Below are 18,302 nucleotides of genomic sequence, written 5' to 3' on the forward strand. Positions count from 1 at the left end.
AAAACTCAGTAGAAGAAAGGAAGAATCGACTTACTACGGTTGTAATACGAATAAATACATATATTGAATTATTTTTATTTACATAATAATTGTTTGAAGCTCATATTCCAACAAATTTTTAAATAAAAACATTAAAATGTTGAAAATGTTCATATATTTTAATAGGGTTTTGGCACTTTATTGAGGAATTACTACATACATAGTCGAACTGAACTTGATATTTTGAAATTTAAATTATTTATCAAAATTAAAATTTAACTTGAAATTTATAATTATTTAGTCATATTTTGCATAATTCTAAGTAGATTTTGTAAAAAATCAAGAAAGAAAAATTTTAACGTGCTTTATTTTTTCTTTTTTATAATAATACATATTATTATATAATTAACATATTCATAATGTTTCACCCTTTCAAAAATATAATCCTCCTCCTCTCAAATAAACGTACATACGGGTGGCCTCTTTTTTCAAAAAATTAAAATTTGAAATTTTGGGCTCAAATATTAGAGATTTTTTCAACCTTCAACGATATATGTTGTCTATATCAGACCTCCTTTCTTTTTGATACTTAACATTGTTCCTAAATCTTAGCCGTTAAGGCTGTTCTGAAAATATTTTTTTTTCGAAAAAATTCGAAAAAAATTCTTAAAATTCAAAAATCCCTTAATTCCTGAGGATTTTGGAAAAAAGTTTTTACATGAACATGTGTATATTATATGAAGTATATTGATAAGGTAAAAATCAAATTTTATTGCATATTCATCGAGAAAATAAACTAACGAATCCCTCAAAATTGAGATGGTAATCCTCCTCCTCTCAAATAAACGTACATACGGGTGCACCCTTAACGATTAAAGTTCTGAAATTTGAATACCTGGAAACTTTTTTTTCAGCAATTGAAGGGTGCACTTACGCCTCTATGACATGGACTTCAATTCAGATGTTTAAGGCTAATTTTCAATGATGCTTCACGCCAGTTGTCAAAAATTTGAATTAAAGTCAGATGGGCGTAAGTGCAGCCTTAAGTATATTCATGGAATTAGTCTATAACGCCTTAGGTACCTAAATCAGCTATATCAAAGGTTAATATATGCATAAACTATATATTTACCCTTTTCTGAATTACATTAATGTTTTTTTGATTTAATTTGATGTAAAACTACAAAATCTCATTAAACTTCGCATTTGCAATCGATGATTTCATAGATTTAAACACTTTAACTTAAGAGACTTATCATATTTAGAAGAGTATCAAGAATACTTTTGGATTTAAAGCTATTAAACAATATGACGAGACTTATACCGAAATTCTCTGGTTTTGTTTGACGCTTCACGCCGATAAAAATTTTCACAAATTTCTTATATGGAGAACAATAAATCAGTTTTGAGGAGAACTACAGTCAAAAAACTGATTCATTCTGCAACTCATGATGAACTCCCCGAACCAATTTCTCGATTTTTTCAGTCGTTATTAGCTTATCCGGACGCTATCGAACAGACTTTTGAAGAAATCAAGTCGATTACATCAACTAAATTTATAACATGCATATTAGAAATAGTTTATTTAAGTTTAAACGATCCAAATAATACGTTTTCAGAAGAATTTAAGGTAAATATTGTCAAATCCTTATTGCAATGCGTTGAAACACACTTCCCATCCTCATACACAAAGTCAGAAACATCAACTTTCTTATTTTTACTCACAGTTTCGAAAATTTTATGCATTTATCCGAAAATTACTATGACAAATCTACCAGAAACACAATCAAATCCAAATGTTACTGCTTTGATTCTTATTTTTATATCGCATTCGAAAGATATCGATCCTTCTCCTTATATGTCGTTGATTTCAAATAAACTTGGCAACAACCTTGTTTCTTATGCATCGTATTATGTTATTGAATACTTTTCATCGATGACAGAAGGCCCTAGCATCAAAAATATTATTTCATCGTTTAAATCTATATCTGACGATGCTATAATTCCACACCTTTCATCACCAATGATAGAAGCTCTCATTAGAAGACTAGATGCTACAAATGTCAAAGAAATTACAACTTTATTAAGCTATTTACCGAAAAAACTACGAAAAGATCCATCAGGAACGATAAAATTATCAAAATTAATAGAACAAGCCTACGAATTTCCAGATGCTCCTACAATTTTCAAACCTTATTTCGAAGAAATTTTAAATCTTTGTCTCATCACAGTAAAAAGCACAGATATCAAGCCAGAAGAAGAGATCAAAGACATAATGACTGTTATCCGCAAAGAAATTGCTGATTCTTTCATGCTTCTCATACAAAAATTCAATTTTAATCCATTTGAGTCATTTTTCGCCTCCAAAGCGGTAAACCATCAACTCAATGTTCTTCTTATGATGGCTTACATAGTCAAATTCGCTCCAGAAGGCTTTGTTCAAGAAAATTATTTGGATATCTTTACAGGAATCGTTTCAACTAACAAGAAATCAGATGTATTGAGTCTATTAGTCCATATCTGTTACTATTTTGTCCAGAAATTCCAATCAAAAAAGGCATTAAAAACAATAATTTTAGCTTTGGACCATGATTCTGAAGTTGCATCACAATACTTAGTATCTAAAGATTTGTCATTTGATTTCCTATTCGATGACTTGGCTTCAATGTTTAAACCAGATTCTTCTCCTCAAATTTACTTGAAAACAATTACACTTGTCCTAAAGGCACATTTGCCAGAGTCACCGCAACTTTACGTGTCAGAAAGATGCGATATTCCAGAAAGTGACTCAAATTTCGACTTAATTCCAAGAGCGGACACAGCATACGGTTCAGAACAAGAGCAGGCACCTGAGGCAACACCTACAAGTAACACGATCTTGTTCTGTTCCGTTTTGACCGCTTTGGAAAAGAATGTAGCTTTATTTGACTTATTACCACTCACGGCGAGCGCCATTTCGCCTTCATTCTCACAGGCGCTTGTAGCTAAGTTCCCCTCTCCCAAAAATACTCAGAATTTCGCAGCAGTTATGAATAAAAGAAGATTTCAATTAGATTCTCTTGCTGCTTACGGTACTGCGTTACAATCACTCGATAAAACGACCATTAATGCACTTGCACAGACGTTCCTTATGCTCAGACCTGACGAATCTATGTTATATCTCGCAATTACGTTACAAATGGTTCCGAAAGTAGTTGCAGAGAGCTGTCTTAAGAAGACATTGCATTTTGCACCAGACTATCCTGAAATCTGTGGCAAAATGATAGCTCTTGTGTCGTATGCGCATCCATCTGTTGCAATGAACTTCATTAACACGATGATTAACGATGCTTATAGTAAAAGAAGGTTTGCTTTCTTTAGATCATCAGTTCTTGACGATAAAATGGTGATTGTTGTTTTGAAAACTCTTGGATCTTGTTCAACTTTCATAGAAAGCGAATCTTTTAACAACGATTTCCTCAGTTTCACCACAAACTTCCTAAATAAGTACTTGAGTGTCCCGCAACCCTCTCAGGCCGTAAATTCCGCAGCTTTGTTCGCCATCAGAAAATTGGGACAACGATTATTTTTGTATCAACAGGAAAATACAGAAAACTTATTTGCTTTCAAAGATTTCTTAGTGCAGTATGTTTGTACATACTACCTGGATGTAGGAGACTCGATGCTGTCCAATAATACTGTCAACAACGAGGTAGAAATCATTATTAATATTCTCAGCGCATTGGCAGCCATGATGCCCATCAGGCCTATCAGAATATCAGACAAACACCTCAAAGTAATCGAACTTACAGCTGTTTTGCTTCAAGTTATCGATGTAGATAAATTTAATCCGATTTTAAAGGCCACAAACTCATTTTTATGCACATGCGTTGATTGCCAACCAACACTATCTCTATTTACTATCGCTATTAAGCCTTTATTCCCTGCATTACTGATGCATTCAGAATGGAAACAAATTTCGATGCTTTTATCATCAGTATGTTCGAAGTGGGAGAAGGTATCACTCGCAGAATCATCAGAAACACTTAATACAGCGATTACGACCATATGTACCTTAATATCTTACACATTACCTTTAGTTTTATCAGAAGAAGCTGGAAAAAGTGCTTCAGAAGTTGTTTCCAGCCTCATTTCTCTTTCCAGCGCCGCCAGAAACCAAATTCTCGGTCTTCCTAAGTCAATTCGACCGGCATGTGGGGATACGACTGGTTTAGAAGGCGATGAGTTGATGATTGCTGTTTGTTCTTTGGTTTCCAAGTCATTTTTGACAGCGCAAGTCTTTGATATCGTTAATTCTCTAATAGATCTGTTAGGAAACACTAAAGTATTAACGTGCCATTACTTAGGACTTGCTGTATCAGTAGAACAACTGCTTAAACTTCGAGGACGTGAAGAATTTCGGTTTGATAATCAAATTGTTGGTGGATTATGCAAAGCAGCAGCCGGAAAAGACGAAAAGATCACTGAAGTGTTTATGCGGATACTTAGTATGTTGTTCAAATCCCGATTAGTGTCTGTTCTCACTTCATTCATGGAAAATTCATCATCTTTGTCAGACCAATTTATTGAAAATATTTTCAAAGAAATCTCCGAAATTGACGATGGAATTACTAAGTTAACTGAAGAGATTTCTCGGACATTGAGTTGCGAATCACCATCAACAGAGACATTGAGTTTCTGTAACAGGTCATTAGGAATATTGAATTCTTCAAAACATGATATTCCTGATGATGTTTTCTCGAGATTGGTCATTTCATGTTTGAAACGTCCGAAATCTTTTCAAATTTTGAGTGGAGAAGATTATGAAAAATTTGTTTTGCAAATTCCTAAGGATCATCCTTCTTCTCTCCAAACAATAGCTAATGAAAAGATATCTATGGATGCCGCTCTTTGTCTAACTTTCGCAAATTCTGATGATAAAACTTGTTCTGAATTTTTGAAACAAAGTTTGGAAATTTTGACAAAAAGTGCCAATAAAATTACCAAACAACATTTCACTTTGTTGCAAAATATATTCAAGAATAGGTCTCCTAATGCATATGAATCGATTTCACAGTCGATTTCGGATTTTTTGGTAAATTATTTATCAGATGAATCGGCATTTGACGTCATCATGTCGTATCTAGAGAATACAACGAAGAAAGATGATTTCTGGGTCTCATTGGCTAAGAAAGAAAGAGAAAGTATCACTCACACAATGCCAATAAGTATCAAGATTTTCAAAATTTCTTCTCCGAACGCAGAAGCAATTGCACCTTTATTGGCAAGGTCCGCAGTACTTAAATCCCCTGAATCCGATGACTTTATCAAAATAGCGGCAAATTCATTGAAAGTCAAAGAAGGAAAGACTTCATTTGAAACAGCCGTGAACATTATGAAGTGTGAGGAAATGTCTTCGTATAGAAAAGAAGTCCTTGAAGGTCTCACGAGGTTCATAAGAGCGAATGACCATGCAGACATCGCTTCTTCAGCTGTTACTTCACTTTGTCAGTCAATTACTGATGAAAACGCTTTTGCAATAGAAGCTGTAATAGAAACACTGCCAAGCGCTTTAGCTGGCGATAATGATTCTGAAGTTAATGCTATTATTAGATTGTTATCTAACTAATTAATTTTTTTATTATCTTTTTGTAATTTATATTAATTTTTTGTATAAAATATAATTTGTCTGTTTTAAATCTCTTTTATATATATGTACACAACTCTTGAAATAGTCTTCCAATGATAGCATACGATGCACTTAATCTCGTTTCATTCTCCATTCTTCAATTAGCTCATTTCGTTATGAAAATAAAGATTTTTTTTAGTTTCAATATCATTGACTCTAGAGAGAGAGAGTAATGTAATCCTGAAATTCGAATGTGTAACTCATACCATGATGACATAATCTTATATATTATTGAGATAATTAATGGGTTATATACATTTTTGTTATTTCGCCACATAGTCATTCCCTCCCATTAACTCATAATTGTTAGGGTTTATCATAAGATTGGTTGATTATTTTCGAAATATATGAATAGATATATGTCTTATACATATACTAGTATGATGATTGAATTAACTTTATTATGCAATATAAGGGTTTCGTTTTGCTAAAATTGTCACTTTTATAGCATATTTGTTTTTGGATGTTTTGCGAAACCAAAAAAAAACTATGATATACAATGTGTGTGTAAAGAAAATACTTTATTTACTAGTTAAAAAATCATTTGGTATTGATCAAGTTTTTTTTTCTGGATAAGATATTATATGGATAATTGGATAGAAAATACAATTATATAATCTTGTACCTGGTTTAATTAAGCTAATTGTCATCAGAAACTTGTAATTTTTATGAATTTCAGATTTTCTTTTCATTACTGCTTTTCTTAATAGGTCAAGTTCTTATTTACGTTATAAAGTATGATATTTACAAATATCAAGTTATCATGTTTTTTGAGAAATTATGAGAAACAAACAAAAATGAAAAAGATAGGAATAGCAATGAATAGTGATGTGGGTATAGAAAATGTAAGAGATATGAATGCAAAGCAATCAGTATTTAGGATATTGACCATAGATTTCGAAAAAAAAATGCTGCATATTGAGCGAAAACTATGATTATATTATAAGGCTGTCATTTAAAGCATAATGAAACTATTCCCTTTTCATTTTAATCGAATAAGATAGTAAAGATTTTTGAATTAGCTAGAAACTGATGAGATGTTTTCACAAATCAGATTTTTAATCTCTATAATGCATAATTCACTCAATATCTCAATTTTGATATTGCGAGATATTTTTGCTATCGGTTTCGCAATTTTGACACAATAGCAAGAGGGTTCTATAAGCATTATTATCAACGTAGAATCTGAATATCATATCAGAAAATGTCGCAAATCTGACATTTACCCGACCAAATAGCAAAAATAATTGAATACTTTTCGCAAAACTTTAAAAATCGATAAAAATATGAAATATAGATATTAAAGAGACTTTTTATATAATATTCATAAAGATTTTCCAAAAATATGATACCGCAAAATTAAAAAAGTGACGTCTTGAGTGGAGTCAAATGTCGAAATTGCTAGCTAAATGTTTTTTTAGCGAAATTGCGTATTGTACGTTTTTTTCGCAAAACGAAACCCTTATGCAATATATAAGTTATCTGATACATTTGACACAACACATTAATTTTGAGAATGTTAATATGGAATGTTTAGTCATAAATAAGATGAAGATTTTAGTATATCAGATTCAAGTAGCACCATGTTCAACTAAGAATTCTATAATCTCTGCTGTTTTTGCTGCCATTGCAATACTAAGAGGATTTTCGTTTAAATTAAGAGAACGTTATAAAAACAAGGATAAATATGAATAGAGAGAGAATTTCATAAATCAATGATAGATATGAAAAGAAAAATAATGTAATAGAATAATGATAGATATTAAAAGAGAAAGAATTGTATGAATCATTGCTAGATATGAAAAGAAAAATAACGAAATAAAGCAATGATAAATATGAAAAGAAAAATAATGAGATAAAATAATGACAAATTTGAATAGAAAGAGAATGCAATAAAAAAGTGATCAAGATGAAAAGAAATAGAATGTGATAAAACAATTATATACATGGGAAGAAAGAGAGTGCCTTAAAACAATGATAAATATGTAAAGAAAAAGAATGTCTTTAAACAAAGATAGATATAAAAAGAAGGATAACGTCATAATGTAATAATCAATATATAAATAAATGAAATTTCACAAAACATTGATGAATATGGAACAAAATGGAATCGTATAACACAATGATCAATGTGAAAAGAAAAACAATTCGATAATTAAATGATAAGCATTAAAAGAAAAGTAATTCGATAAAATAATTATAAATATGAAAAGGAAGAGAATAAGTTTCAAGTTAACATCTGCACCATGTTCAACTAAGAATGTAACAATCTCTATTGAGTTTGCTTTGATTGCAATACTAAGAGGACATTCGTTTAAATTGAAAGAACTTCATAATAACAATGATAGATACGAATAGAGAGAGAATTTGATTAAACAATGATAAATATCGGACAAAAGATAATTACAATAAATAATGATAAATATCAAATGAAATACAATCCAATAAAAGAACAATAAATATATTAAGAAAGAGAACTTCATAAAACAATAATAAATATGAAAAGAGAGAGAATAGCATAAAACAATTATGAACATGAAAAGAGAGAGAACTTCATAAAACAATGATTTAAATGAAAAGAAATAGAATACAATAAAAAAATGATTAAGAAGAAATGAAATAGAATTTGATAAAACAATGATAAATATGGAAAGAAAGAGAACTTCATAAAGCATTGACAAATATGGAAAGAGAGAGAATTTCACTAATCAATGATAAATATGGAAAGGAAGAGAATTTCAAAGAACAATGATAAATATGAAAAGAAAGAGAATGTCATTAAAAAGTGATAAATATCAAAAGAAATGCAATCCAATAAAACAATGATAAATACAAAAATAAAGAGAATACCATAAAACAATGATAAATATTAAAAGAGATAGAACATTATAAAATTATGATAAATATGAAAAGAGAGAAAACATCATAAAATAACAATAGATATGAAAAGAGGGAAAACGTCATAAAATAGCAATAGATATGAAAAGAAAGCGAATGTCATTAAAAAATGATAAATATGAAAAGAAATGTAATGTAATTAAACAATGATAAATTTGAAAATGAAGATAACTTCATATAAAAGTGATAAATATGAAATGAAAAATTATTCGATAAAACAATGATAGATGTGAAAATAAAAAGAATGAGTTTCATGTTAACATCTGCACCATGCTCAACTAAGAATGTGACAATCTCTATTGATTTTGCCTTGATTGCAACACTAAGAGGACATTTATTTAATTTGAAAGAATTTCAGAAAAACTTGGTTGATATTAAAATAGAAAGAGCTTTATAAATCAATAGATTGATATGAGAAGAAAAATAATGTGAGAAGATAATGATAAATATGAAAAGAAATACAATCCAATGAGCCATTGACAAATATGAATAGAAAGAGAATGCCATTAAACAATTGTAAAAATGGAAAGAAAGGAAATATCATGAACCTATGACAAATATGAAATGAAAGAGAGCGCCATTAAACAATTGTAAAAATGAAAAGAAAGGAAATATCATGAACCTATGACAAATATGAAATGAAAGAGAGCGCCATTAAACAATTGTAAAAATGAAAAGAAAGGAAATATCATGAAACAGTGATAAATATGAAAAGAAAGAGAATAATATAAAACGATGAACAATATCAAAAGAAAAGTAATTCGATAAAATAATTATAAATATGAAAAGGAAGAGAATAAGTTTCAAGTTAACATCTGCACCATGTTCAACTAAGAATGTAACAATCTCTATTGAGTTTGCTTTGATTGCAATACTAAGAGGACATTCGTTTAAATTGAAAGAACTTCATAATACAATGGTCAATATTAAAATAGATAGAGTTTTATAAATCAATGATAGATATGAGAAGAAAAATAATGTGAGAAGACAATGATAAATATGAGAAGAAATACAATCCAAAAAAGCAATGATAAATATAAAAAGAAAGAGAATATCTTAAAAAAGTGGTAAATATGAAATGAAAACGAATTTCATAAGAAAGTGATCAATATGAAAAGAAAGTGATTCTTATAACACAATAATCAATATGAAAAGAAAATAACCGTAAATATCGTTGATATCTTTTCCATTAGAAAGTAAATAAGATGCAACATCATAGTTTCCGTAATACATGCTTTCTGCTATTGAATTAAAAGTTTGTCCTAAATTTGATTTAAGATACTTTGCAATTTCATACTGTCGATAATTCAATGCTATATTAATCATTTTATCAAATGATTTACCGTCTTCAATCATTTCCATAAAAATGTTTTTATTTCCGCCTTGAACAGCATATTTTTCGGAGTTTTTAGTATATTTAGCTCCTAAATTTTTCAAGTAATTGAAACATAGTTCTGATCCGCATTTAATTGCACAATCAAGTAGAGTCATTTCATCATTTATTTTCTGATTAATATAAAGGCTTGGGAATTTACTTTTAAGATCATCAACTTTATCGGATTTAATGTAAAATAATGGTGACTTTCTTGAATATAAATTGAGAATTTCATCTTCTTTAATTATAGGACGAAAATTTTCAAATTTGAAACCTTTATAACATAATAGTGTTGCTAACTTTTTATTTTTCGGTTTGCAGATGTATGAAAATGCGTTTGATAACTTTTGATAAAGTTCTGTAAATAATTCAATGTTTTCATCACGCATTTTTGAAAATACATCAATAAAATTAATTGCCATTTGGATAGAAATTTTGTTTGTTTTAATAAAGTCTATAATTTGGAAAGATGATTCTAAAATATTATTTGATTTGAGGTCCCAAACAATTTTTGAAGCCTGGCTAGGGTATTCGAATGCTTCAATTGGCTTAAAGTCACTAAAATCGAATTCTGTTTCATTTACTGGTTGCATTTCACTTGAAATGCTTTTAGTAATGGCACTTTTGAGTACATAAAAAAAAACTTTTTATGAATTGGTATATGTTAGTTGAGGCTTTTATGAAGGAAGCTTAAATTCAGCAATTTATACCTTTTGGGAAGAGTTATCAACGTTTACATGTTTTTGTAGTGCTGATTCTCCATTAATAATGAAACTAACGAAGTTTAGTGTTTTATTCTCTTAAATATCAAAAAGGATGATAGAAAAAAATGATACAAATAAACTTATACCGAAGTATTGAGAAGCACATGAATATAATTTGAGACAGTGGTTGTGATTCCACATATGACATTGAGTATTCACAATGAAATTATTCGATCCTTTGTATGGACTAGACGAATATGTGGAAGTAAAATATATAAAATTTGATCATAAATAAAATCGTTTTAAATTACTTCTTCATTTAAATTATAACAATTATTTTTGGTTTTATATTTTTTTGGATCAAATCCATTTTAATAGAATTTATATACTATTCATCTATTAGTAAACACTACCGTATATTATTTTTTAAGTTATCTTATTTTTTGAACTTTTATTCAAATCTTTGGTCGCAAGAAGAATTGCATGATAAATAAAAACATTTAATCAAAGTCAATTTTATTTTTCATATTCAAATGGACTGAGTGTTAACATTTAACATTTTTTGCTAATTGTCGTCAAAAATTAGGCGTAAAGCAAAAATTGATATTTCATATGGTTTTATGATAGATAAGCATTATATTCCCACTCATTATATTCGTAAATTTTGAGGTTTATCCTTCGCTTTTAAGATCATTGAATTTGATTTTTATATAAAATAGTTATATATTAGAAAATAATATGAGTTTATGTGATATTATTTTTCAGAAGATTTCATTCTATATGCCTATGAAAAGTACTCTCAAAACTAACTTTTTCCTAATTATAATTAAATCTAGAATATTGTATTATGCTTAGTATTATTTCATTTTTCTCATTCAATTTAGAATTTACAAATGTCAAAAAATTGAGAGCTGTCACTTTTGATGAATTTCTGTTTATTACAGAATAAATAGACAAAACATTCAATCGACATTTAGGTTTACGAAATGTTGCTTCTAATTCTTGATTCGGATTTCAAACGTTTTGATAAATACCAATAAATTCAGGTCTGATCTCAGAGGTGAAATTCTCATTTGAGATAAGTGACCGTAATATATGGATGAATGTGAGATTGGTATGCGATAATCTGTAAATATAAGGAATTTTATTCTGGAATCTCTGAATTATTTTGCGAGGTACAAAAAGAACATCCTGTCAAGTGTATTAGATATACGTGATAACAAAAACTTACGTAATAGTTCACGACGAGCAAAGTTTTTCCGAGATTTAATTTATTAGATGGTCAAAAATGAGAAATTAGATGTATTTTATTCTAGTTAATCGTAATCGTTTTGCTGAGTAGTTTAAAAATGCATATAGAGCGAAGTTTAGTGAAACAGATAAGTTGATTATCTATCAACTGAGAGATTTTCATTGAGATTAAATATTACGCTTTAGTTTCCGAGTAATTATGATGTCACGATGTTCGACTTAAAAAAAATATAGCTTAGCCAAATTCCTTTCTTGGAATCCTTTAGCCATCTGTCACTTTTTAGCCATCCGGAATCCTTAATATAATAGGATCAAAATTTCAAATTTAAGGTCTCAGCAGGGTTAAGTCTTCAAGAAACGAATATTTTATTTGATATCACAATCTTAACTAAGATTTTGTGAAAGTAGTAGTATATGAAGGGTTGTGTGACTTTTTTTGTTACATCTATATATAGACGATGCATTAAAATATATTTATTTATAAATCATTAAAAAATTAACATTAATTTTAAAATAATTTATTTTTTATCTTTTATAAAAGAAGCTATATATAGATGATGTCAGATATTCCGCGATTAATTAAACATTGTTTAAATCCTGAATGGGTTAAACTTCAATTTAAAAATGAAGATTGTGAATTATTAAATGAATATGAAAGCCAAAACAAGCTAATGATGTATAAATATAATGATAAAGAATATTTAATTTCATGGAATCAATGGAGTCATAATCAAAGACCTCATAAACGAGAAGAAGAAATTGAAAATAATGAAATGGAAATCATTGATGACATTAAAGAGGATGGAATTCCTAAATTTTGTAGAAAAACCTTTAGAACTAAGTTAGGAGCATATAAACGTAGAGTATTAAATCCTGAATACATAAAACATTTATTTAAAAAGGAAGACTGTGAATTATTAAACGTTAATGAATATGAAAATGCTAAATCAAAACTGAGATATAAATATATTGGAAGTGATGAAAGGTGTAAAGATAAAGATAAAGTTTATTCAGTTTCATATAATAACTGGCACACGTTAGGGATAAGAAAACATTTAGGAGATTATGGGAAATGTTCTGAATTCTTTAAATCTAGTATGTACGAGAGAGTAAAAGAAATTAGAAATAATTATTTTCATGAATGAAAAATAAACTTTAAAAATTCATGTCTTACATTTTTGAATAATTTATTTTTTAATTCGTAAGAAATGAGTGTCAAGACTAACGACGTTAAAAAATTAGGATTCACAAACAGGGAAATAAAGGATATATTAGAGGAGGCGGGTTATGAGGTTGATAAATATTATTTAAGAAATTGTCAAAAATTCGCGGAGTTTTTAAATGAGTTTGATTATGATGGAAAAATGAATAAAGATGATGTTATAAATTTCTTATATCCCACATCTGAAGAAGAAAAACCTAAAGAACCTGATGTTTTCCCCAAATATTATGAAGAACGAATTAAAGATGATGAATACGATGAAATTGAAAGACTGGAAAAAATAAGAGATGAAATAGATGAAAAAATTAAGGAATTAAGAGAAGTTGAAAAATATAATGAAAATGAAGTAGAGGGTTTAATGAATATCCCAGCTTCAGAATCAGAAGTACAGAAATCTCATGAAGAAAGATATAAAAATTATGTCTCAGAATCAACACAAAATTTATTAGATGGTGAAATAGACGAAACACTTTCAGAAGAAGGTACTAAATTTATTCGTAAACATAAGTTACAATTTATTGATAATGAAGGATACCCCTGTATCCTACTTTCACCACCTTTAGATTCTGAGAAATTCAAAAAAGCTCTTAAAAACGTGACGTATGCAACTAATACGATTAAGAAAGAAGATCATGATATTTACACAAATTATTATTTAAATAAATGCACAGGTGTTGATAAAGTTTTTGATTTATTAGATAAAATATCAAAAGAAACCATTGGAACATATAAAATTTTATGTAATTGCGGTTTCATTGTTGAAGATACCAATAATGTTTCATATGAAAGAACAGCACCGAAGGAAGACGAAGTTGAAAGGTCTATACCATTCGTTATTAAGAATATAAAAGATATGAAAACGTATAAGCATTATATTTATTCATTTATTTCAGAAAAAATGGAAGCAACCCATAAAACATCTTCTCATCATTTTATAGCTATTCATACATTCCTTTTCAAAGTTGTGAAATTAAATAAGACAGGAATTAGATTTAATGTATCAGGGTACGCATTCTTGAGTAAATTAAAATGTATTCGTCACGTCGCAGATGATAAAAATTTATGTGTTCTTAATTCATTTTATGGGCTTTAAAAAATAAACTTTATTTTTATTTATTTTTTAATTTTTTTCTTACATAAATGAACAAAAACGGAACAGCTAAAATGAATGATAATCAAATTAGAGCAGAAGGTAGAAGGTTATTTAAACGCTTCTATAACATTCCTGATGGTGTTAATCCTAAAACTCGTAGAAGCTATTTAAATGAAGCAATAGATGCATATGAAGGGTTTGACATTTCATCAGAAAGTGAGAGATTAGCGAGAATGTTAAATGTTAATATTGATTTCTATTATTGTGATCCTCAACCAGAAGACGTGGACATAAATAAGGTAGACTTTCCATTAGTGGAATCAATAATGATAGATCCAAAATTTGAAACAGTAAATATTTTATTAACACAGAGTCCATGTGGAAAACTTCACGCTGACAGAATAACAGACGTTGAAGCACTCACCGGCTATAAAGTTTGTCCATTTTGTAAAGAAGAAGTTTATTCTATCCGCGATGATCCAGAAAGGAAAAACCAAAGAAGATTTTTAAAGCATTGTGAGAAATGTAAAGAAAATAATGGAAGATTAATTCAAGACGTTCAGTTGCAAAAGACACAGCAACCATATGCACCACATATTACGAAACAGAAGATATATCAGTGGTTATTAGCTCACAATTTGCAGGAATATTATAAACCAACAAGATATTATATTACTTTTGACTTCGAAACATTAGAGACTAAAGAAGAATTACAACTTTCTGAGTGTGCAACTTTGAACGCTTACTTAAAACCATTCATGGTATCATCAACGGTTAAATTAAACGATAAAACATATACGAGGAATTTTTGCTTAACTTCGAGTGATTCTTTTATTTCTGATTGGATTGAGTTTTTATTTTCAACCTGTTCATTAGTTGTTGAATCAAATATGAGTCAATACAATGAATTATTGAAGCCGCAATTGGTGGGGACTTTGTCTCATACATTAAATGAAAAACAGAAGGAAGCATTTAAAGAACTTCTAGATGAGGAATTCAATAAAGTGAATATCATAGGTTTTAATTCGGGAAAGTTTGATTTAAATTTAATTCTTCGTGATTTAAACACTGCAAAATGGAAAATAAAATCAATGCTGGGTTCATCTTCACAATTTAAGCAAATCATTGTAAAGAAAACAAACGTTCCATATGAATTGAGATTTATTGACATCAGAAATTATATAGCGGGTGGGACATTAGACCAATTCACTCAAGATTTCGGAAACAATAAATCACGTGTTAAATCCTTTTTCCCTTATCAATTCATCACGTGGGAAAATTACGAAGAAGAATTATATAAAGTGGAACCATTCACTCAAGATTTATTTTATTCAGCATTAACTCAAGAAACTATATCAGATAGTGATTATCAAATATATCTCAATGATGCTAAAAATTTTAAGAATAGATTAGAATATTTTATTCATTATTGCAATAAAGATGTTGAAATTATGATTGACCCAATCGATAAAATTATTGAAGAAACATTTGTTTATAAAATTGATATGCTTCATAATCTTTCTTTATCATCGAATGCTTCAATGATTCGTTACGCTTTAGCATATAAAGACTTTAATCCTAATGAAAAATATCCTGAGGAAGAGATAGAATCAAGTTTTGAATTAACGAAAAAGTATTGGAAATATAAAATTGAATCATATAAGAAACAAGATGAAAAAGCAGAAAGAGATACTAAAAATAATGTTTCAATGGATGATTTTCAATACTATCACGATTTAATCCTTTCATCTAAATGCAAAATGTGTGGTAAAGCGTTTACATATGCAAATAAACCAACATTGGATAGAATCGATAATGAAAAACCACATACCAAAGAAAATTGTCAGTTAATGTGTTGTTATTGCAATGTCGTAAAATCAAATAAAGATGAAGATGTTCAACGTTTAAGAATCAATTTAAGAAATTATGCATTAAAAAATAATTTACCAATGACTTTAGATTCAGTTGAAGCTTATCACATTCTCCGTAATGGAATTACTGGTGGTCTATCAAATGTTCAACATCGTGTTAATCTTAAAGGAATCACGCACATTAATAAACTTTCATATAGTCCAGAAACTAAAACTGTATCAAATGAGGACACCACCAACATTATGACTCATTTCGTTGGTGTTGATTTTAATTCATTATATCCTTCATCATTTTCATCTAATCCTCATGATTTCATTCAATATACTGACCATAAAATGTATATGCCGAGAAGATTGAATGGTGTTATCATTTGTGATACAGCAACAAAGAAAGCAAAAGCACTGGGAATAATTAAGAAGAAAAATACTTTATTCGTGGCTGAAGTAAAGGGTCACATTGATGAAAAATACATTAATGATTACATAAACTTTTTACCGATAATAAGAAACTTAGATATTATCACAGATGAAAAAACAATTGGCAGTTTTATGTATAATTACATGAAATCAAACAATCTACCAGTTGACCAGAAACAGAGGAAATTAACTCAGTTAGCATCAACACACAACCAATATCAACCATTTTCTTCTTATTATCTTTGGTATCTAATAGACAGATTTCATTTTATCATCGATGATATTCAATCAATTTTAACATTTACTAAAAACACTTGTTTTAATGAATTTGCGAACGAATTTATGAACGAAAGACAAAAGGCTGAATTAGAAGGAAATAAAGGAAAAAGTTTATTTTGCAAGATTTCGCTTAATGGATCATATGGTTACGATGCAATGAATACACAAAATTACGCAAAGACTAAAATAATGAATGCACAGAAGGCACGTGTTGCATGTATGTCAAATAAGTTTAAAAACATAAGAGAAATAGGAGAGGATACGTATCAACTGATGCTCAAAGATAGATTTTATAGATGTGATACATGTTTACAAGAGGTATTCTTCACTTTAGATAATGCTAAATACTGGTATTTGGTTTTCATTTATGATTTTATGTATAAATGCATGAATGTTAATCGTTTTCATTTCATTGAAGGTGATACTGATTCATCTTATTGGGCAATCGCTGGCGATCCAAATCTTCCTAACACTCAAGCATTTCAAGCAATTGTTACCGATAAACAGTTTTATGATAAAAACATTTTCAAATTCGCACCATTTGATTTCTTCTGTTTTGATGAAAAATTTAAACCTAAATTAAAGAATAAAGCTGAAGAAAAAGCACATGAGAAGAAGTTATTGGGTTTAGCAATTGAGAAACAAGGTGATAACATGGTTGCTTTATGCCCTAAGTGTTATACATCATTCAACGGTTCAATTGATGGAAGTGATTTTAAAAAGATTGCACAAAAAATGAAAGGTGTTAGTTTACGACAAAATAGACAATTAACACCTAAAAATTATTTGGATATAATAAATGATAAAGTGATATTTGATGGTCAGAATATTAATTTACAACTTAAAAACAGGTCAATGACTCGCTTAACAATCGGTAAGACTGCATTAACAGGAGCACACACTAAGGCTGTATGTTGTGAAAATGGATGTTGTATGCCATTTATTTAATAAAATGCCACAGAAGAGACAAAAGGAACCGTAAATAATGGTTTTGATACTATGATTCAAAGAGGTGGGGGCCCTAAAACATTTATTTTATTTTTATATAAATGGATAGTGTAGATTTAAAAATTTTGATTGATGATTTAGTATTTAATCAAAATTTTCTTGATTATTATGATTTAAAAGCATATCTCCAAAAACATAATAACAATATAATGGGTGATGATATGGAATATTATTATCCGTATTATAAAAATGAAATTTTGAAATATCATGATAAAATAATTTCTAAAATTAAAGACAAAATTAAAAATAATGAATATACAAAGGGAAAAACTAAATCACAACTTAAACAATTGAAAGATTTCAAAAATAAAGTATTAACAAAAGAAGATATTGATGAATTATATAATTTATATAATCCTGAGCCGCAAAAGCCAAAGGAACAAAAACAAAGGGTGCAAAACGCCCAGGTCCTTCAGACCATAAATGATGCACAAGCTTTAATTTATGATTCATTAGTTAAACCATATTCAGCCCGACTTTTAAATGAAGATCAACTTTTGGAATTCATCCTTCAACATAAACTCGAAGTGGGAAAGT

At 28.8% G+C, this 18,302-nt stretch overlaps 4 protein-coding genes across 4 annotated transcripts, besides 4 other annotated features; all 4 read left to right on the plus strand.

Moving 5' to 3' along the window:
• Positions 1-844: part of a mobile genetic element that runs on past the window's edge.
• Positions 845-899: 55 nt separating this feature from the next.
• Positions 900-1,025: a mobile genetic element.
• Positions 1,026-1,363: 338 nt separating this feature from the next.
• Positions 1,364-5,657, plus strand: TVAGG3_0544280 (armadillo (ARM) repeat-containing protein family; the record flags this gene model as incomplete). The annotated part of the gene is made up of 1 exon (XM_001580392.2): positions 1,364-5,587. The coding sequence occupies one exon, from the start codon at positions 1,364-1,366 to the stop codon at positions 5,585-5,587; it is 4,224 nt and encodes a 1,407-aa protein (XP_001580442.1).
• A 5,871-nt stretch (positions 5,658-11,528) lies between these two features.
• Positions 11,529-11,565: a mobile genetic element.
• Positions 11,566-13,122: 1,557 nt separating this feature from the next.
• Positions 13,123-18,302: part of a mobile genetic element that runs on past the window's edge.
• Positions 14,238-14,809, plus strand: TVAGG3_0544310 (uncharacterized protein; the record flags this gene model as incomplete). The annotated part of the gene is made up of 1 exon (XM_051237965.1): positions 14,238-14,809. A coding segment is annotated over one exon (572 nt), but the record flags the coding sequence as incomplete, so codon positions are not given.
• TVAGG3_0544320 (DNA/RNA polymerase superfamily) lies at positions 15,642-16,618 on the plus strand (the record flags this gene model as incomplete). The annotated part of the gene is made up of 1 exon (XM_051237966.1): positions 15,642-16,618. A coding segment is annotated over one exon (977 nt), but the record flags the coding sequence as incomplete, so codon positions are not given.
• On the plus strand, positions 17,145-17,705 carry TVAGG3_0544330 (DNA/RNA polymerase superfamily; the record flags this gene model as incomplete). The annotated part of the gene is made up of 1 exon (XM_051237967.1): positions 17,145-17,705. One exon carries the CDS (start codon positions 17,145-17,147, stop codon positions 17,703-17,705), a length of 561 nt encoding a protein of 186 aa, XP_051095791.1.

The sequence above is a fragment of the Trichomonas vaginalis genome, chromosome II (assembly GCF_026262505.1).
Source record: "Trichomonas vaginalis G3 chromosome II, whole genome shotgun sequence".
Classification (NCBI taxonomy): domain Eukaryota; phylum Parabasalia; order Trichomonadida; family Trichomonadidae; genus Trichomonas; species Trichomonas vaginalis.